Source organism: Tachysurus vachellii, chromosome 1 (genome assembly GCF_030014155.1).
Source record: "Tachysurus vachellii isolate PV-2020 chromosome 1, HZAU_Pvac_v1, whole genome shotgun sequence".
In the NCBI taxonomy this organism is placed as follows: domain Eukaryota; kingdom Metazoa; phylum Chordata; class Actinopteri; order Siluriformes; family Bagridae; genus Tachysurus; species Tachysurus vachellii.
Genome location: NC_083460.1, coordinates 25,978,262 through 25,983,596, shown reverse-complemented (window position 1 = coordinate 25,983,596; position 5,335 = coordinate 25,978,262). Strand labels below are relative to the sequence as shown.

General features: G+C 35.5%; 1 protein-coding gene across 1 annotated transcript; it reads left to right on the top strand.

Annotated features, from left to right (window-relative positions):
* The first annotated feature begins 367 nt into the window (after window positions 1–367).
* LOC132852660 (phospholipid hydroperoxide glutathione peroxidase-like) lies at window positions 368–4,116 on the top strand. Its single transcript, XM_060879999.1, has 6 exons — window positions 368–494; window positions 1,134–1,278; window positions 1,855–2,006; window positions 2,775–2,799; window positions 3,455–3,514; window positions 3,807–4,116. Exons 2-6 carry the CDS (start codon window positions 1,210–1,212, stop codon window positions 3,837–3,839), a joined length of 339 nt encoding a protein of 112 aa, XP_060735982.1. The 5' UTR covers window positions 368–494; window positions 1,134–1,209; the 3' UTR covers window positions 3,840–4,116.
* The last annotated feature ends 1,219 nt before the right edge of the window (window positions 4,117–5,335 follow it).

Sequence of the window (5,335 nt, the reverse complement as noted above, 5' to 3'; positions counted from 1 at the left end):
GTTGAGACAATAAATATCATGCTGGCGATTACATGAAAGAGAACTTTAAGTGCCAAAATAACACACACTGTAACCTTTAAAAGAGGAAATCAAAGATAGCAGTGTGTTAAGGAGATTTGTGGAGATAAAAAGTCCTTTTTTTTTTTTTTTTTACCAAGAATACATCGAGTAAAAATTTATTTTAAAAAAACAGTCTAATGATTTGTAAAAAATACTGTGTGTACATTCAGTCCATGCTAGTGTCCAGGAGTGTGTTAGTGCCTGTGTGTCCAGGACTGTGTGTGTGTGCGAGAGTGTGTGCGAGAGTGTGTGCGTGTGTGTGTGTGTGTGAGTGTGTTAGTGTGAGTGTGTTTTACTTCCTTTATAATTATGACCTCTTGTCTTTCTTTTCTTCCCAAGTCTGCACAGGTGGAGGAATGGAAAACAGCCACGTCTATTTATGAGTTCACTGCCACAGATATTGATGGCAACAAAGTGTCTCTGGAAAAATACAAGTAGGTGACATGTTAATATAGAAACTTACAGAATGATCTTTATCTTCTATTAAAACATGATATTAACCTAATTACATCAGTTAAAAACATTCAACTTTTACTGTTAAATACATGAACACTACTACATTGAAAAATATCAACTTCTTTTTCACTTTTATTTGATGAGTAAATTGTGTAAAATATATTTTACGTTAAAATGAGTATGATTATGACACATTATTTCATATTATACTGTTATACTGGATTATACTGTTAGTAAATGTGCAGAATTCTAGCCTACCACTGGTTTTGTAAAGTAGGAAGAAACACCACATCACATGACAGGGTTGCACATGGTCACTGGACTGCAGCAGTGACCTAACAGTGCCAAAAATCAGAAACTAAAGCCTTGAAGGTGTGATAAAAGGAAAACATTGCAATATATACGAGGTCACTGCAGTTTAAAAATATAATAGAGTCTATTTTATGAGGTATATGTGTGTGCAGATGATCAAGCAGTAGAAACAAATCAAATGTAAACATATAAATGCAGAAGAGAGAGAGAGAGAGAGAGAGAGAGAGAGAGAGAGAGAGAGAGTGAGTGAGTGAGTGAGTGAGCTTTTCACCACACTTTGTTGTCTTTCTTTGTTTTTTCTATAGAGGTCAGGTGGTTATCATCACCAATGTTGCCACCAAATGAGGCAAAGCCCCAGTAAACTACTCTCAGTTTGCACAGATGCACGCCAAGTATGCTGAGAGAGGTTTATCCATCCTAGCTTTCCCATGCAACCAGTTTGCCAACCAGGTATAATGAGTTATGAATGCTTCTATAATCTTTACACATCTCCAAGAGAAATATGTCAAATTCCATGTGTATATATATATATATTTAATGTGTATGATAAAGAATAGGTAAGGATAACATTAGGCATGAATAATGCATAATATGTAAATCACACACATTATTCTGTCTGTTATATAACTGTTACATAGTGAGATATGTTAAGGTCAGTTTCCTATGCACTGTTCTTTGCATGTCCACTATGAATATGAGAGACCATGCTGCTCTCTCTCCACACTCCTATAAGGTAGACATTGACTAAGTGGGATTCATTGAAGTGGCATTTTCTCATTGTTTCTGTGCTACAACCTGTGTCTTATAACGTCCTGCTTTTATAGTAAACTACAGATATGTTTTTGCCTTTGCCTATTTATTTTGTTCATCACCTGACCATCATCTGTTTACTTAAATTTACTTAACTTAACATTTTGAATCATCCTACAAGTTTTTCTAATAAGCCCACTATCACTGTCTGACAAGTATGTTAATACTTACTGTCTGACAAGCTAGTGACTGTTTTCCTCTTCATCTATTGATCAGGAACCTGGTACAAATGAACAGATCAAACAATATGTCGAATCCTTCAGTGTGCAATTTGACTTATTCAGCAAGATCAATGTAAACGGACCAGAAGCTCATAGCCTGTGGAAGTGGTTAAAGGAGCAACCGAATGGTGAAGGATTTCTAGGAAAGTAAGTCAGCACTTTTCAGACAGATGTTACATAAATAGAGAGATGTCTAATGTATTGCTGAATTGGAAGCACATACTTTTAATTTTTTTATTTTTATTTTTAAACACTGATTCTAAATGCAGTCCATGAGTAAGATTAGAAGCTTAGATTAGCCATATGTTTGGCACTTATGACGTATCAAAGGAAAACTCCATTGGAAAGGATAAAAACATCTGGGGGGGCAAATCAATGATTAAGCACATCTAGTCCACCAAAGCAAGCACTTTGGACAACTGGTGGAAAGGAACTAATAAATGGTAACAGTGTGCAAAACTTATTTTACTTTAAGTTCATAATAATAACTTACATTATCTAATTTATATTTTTGGCATTAAGCAGACACCCTTATATCCAGAGTGACTTATATTTTTATTTCAATTTATACAACTGAGGGTTAAGGGCCTTGTTCAGGGCCCCAGCAGTGGCAGCTTGGTGAAGCTGGGATTCAAACTCATGTCCTTCAGATTAGTAGTCTAACACCTTATACACTAAGCTATCACATCCCATGTTCCACATTAGACCACACTATTTTCTTAATCAAATCTGCACATCCTTAGAGCAATGGAAATTCAGCAATAATGATTAAAATGTGAAAAGACATTACAGTCCTCTTCACTACACCACACATCAAATACTGGAACAAGTTTTGTTCTTCACTTCTGCGCTGACACTGTGTAATGACTGTACCATAAACCAGGTGGCTAAAATATGTTTTTTGTGCGTTCCCAGTGGAATCAAATGGAATTTCACCAAGGTATGTTCCTATTTGATTTGCTTATTTTGGATTACAGTAACTACTAACATCTATCTTACGTTTTAAGGTGAATTAAGGCAAGACACTTCAGGTAGAAATGCATTTAATCTATAACATATAACAAACAAACTGTGAGTGTTAATGTGGGGCAGAGAACGTCCACTGTAAGAGAAGTCCAACGATGATGTGAAACTAATAACTTCCTTCTGTACAGAGTTCAACTGCCTCATTTGGATAACGAAAGATAGCAATCAATGGGCAGGGTTACAAATATGTTCCCAGTATAGTGAACACTGTACTGTAATAACCTGGCCAGAATTTAAATAGCCATAAGAAGAAGAAAAACATGTGACTCAGGTGACAATACATCTCTGGTAAATTTGGGACAGACTAGATTTTAAAAAATGCACACTATAAATGATCTTAAACTGATATTAGTATATTATATTAGCACAAGAGACATTACATAAACAACTCACAAGAGGAAACATTGTTTTGTTTTCTGTCCAAAAATCTCAATTTCTAGATGATTTAGTAATTTAAACTAATTGCCAGTGAAAATCAGTTGTAGTTTAGTGTGTTCATTTATAGTTCCTTAAATACTCTTTTGGTTCAGAAGAAATGTTGACAGTTGTCTGGTCTGTGATTTGTGCAGTTCCTCATTAACCGACAAGGCCAGGTTGTGAAGAGATACTCGCCACTGAAGGATCCATTTGTAAGTAGAACATATATTCTGACTTTCTGGACCACAAAACAAATTTGAGATAGAAGCTATCTACTTAAAAAATTTTTTATTTTGTTCCTAGTTCAGTTGCAAATCCCCCAGTGCAACTCAATCACTCTCTAGCAAATGGTAGTTACCAATCTGGGAGTATGTGGGCTATTAATTTACAAAATCGTATAATTAGGCTAACGTTAGCTAGCGTGTTATTTGAAAATTTGTAGCCATTTTTCAATAGAGCATGATAATAACTCTGTCTAATGCTGGCTGTGTCTATATTTTTCAGGCAATAGAAAGAGATATCCTGAAATATCTGTAGACCCTGCATTTAATTTCCTCTTAACCACCTATTTCCAGTCCCTTTCCTAATCCTCTCCTGTGGCCTGCTGACAGTCAGTGGTGTCATCCCATGGATTTATGACGGTTTGTCTTGAAACCCATCCTGTGGAATGGACAATCCTGATGAGTTTGGCGTGCAATTCTTCATGGGAAGATCACCAGCGCACAGACGGTCAAGTGGAATAGAACCTATTCCTTCTATACCATAATAATGTCTTAAGAGGCTATTGCCTATTAAAACTCTTATAAGCTCTTAATACCACTTTTAAACCAGAATGTTGATTGTTTGTCATATAAGCATCAGATGCTACTGAAGCACTGAATTCGACCCATAGATTCGGTGACATTTATAATTAAATAACAAAACCTTTTTTGCTTTGGTATATTAAAAATGGAACGATAACTTAACTTCTGATGTTCCTGTTAACCCCAAATGCATGATGTTAATGTTAATAAGTGCAACAGTAGTTTATGTACTACACTGCAGGTAAGAATGCAGATGGGTTCATAACTTCATTTATACTGCAGTAATAGAAAATTCTAAGAAATATCTAATCGTTCATATTAAAGAGTAAATAATTATTAGATGGAAAAGCCGGTATGCAGTAGGGAGGCCTTATGTGTGTGTCACTGTCTTGCACTGTACTACATGTGTGACCCATAGTTACCCAGGCCAAATTTTCTAATGATATAATAATATCTAATAACCTTAGGGACCTGCTACTTTTAGTCCAAGCAAAATGATTTAAGCAAAAATAATTAAAGATGCAGATTGTAAAATTGTTTAAGAACCTGTGGTAATCATATGATGTCAAACGTACCTTTAAAACAAAGAGTCACAAAACAGCCATGTAAACATTTTACATGTAAACCATGTAAACATATAAACATTTTATATTTATAAAATTAAAAAAAAGTTCATAAACCTTTTTTACAGCAGGTCAAAGAATTTTACTTAAATTTTAGGTTGTCTGGATTTCATATGAGCGTTTATATGTGGAAGGAGGTAGGTAGGTAACAGAAGGTAACATTCCTTCTAGCACAAGATCTGGAAACATAAGGGCAACACTGGCTAGTGATAGTAGCTACAAATTTATAAAATATACTTTGACAAGAACCAAATTCTGATGGCTAGACGACTGAGTCAGAGTTTCTACAGAACAGCAGTTCTTGTGGGATGTTCCTGGTATGAAGTGGTTAGTACGTATCAAAAGTGGTCCAAAGTCTCAGTGATGTATGCTGTGAATGAATGATATCTGGGCTGGACCAATCCCACAGAAGAGCTTCTCTAGCACAAATTGTGTATGATGAAAAGGAGTCAGAACACAGTGCATCATAGCTTTCTGCTAAGGGCCAACGGAAGAAGGTGGCCTAAAAGAAATCTTGTTTTCTTTTACATAATATGTATGGCTAGGGGTGTGTACATCACTTTCCTGGGGAAGAGATAACATGAGGATGCACTATGAAAAGAATACA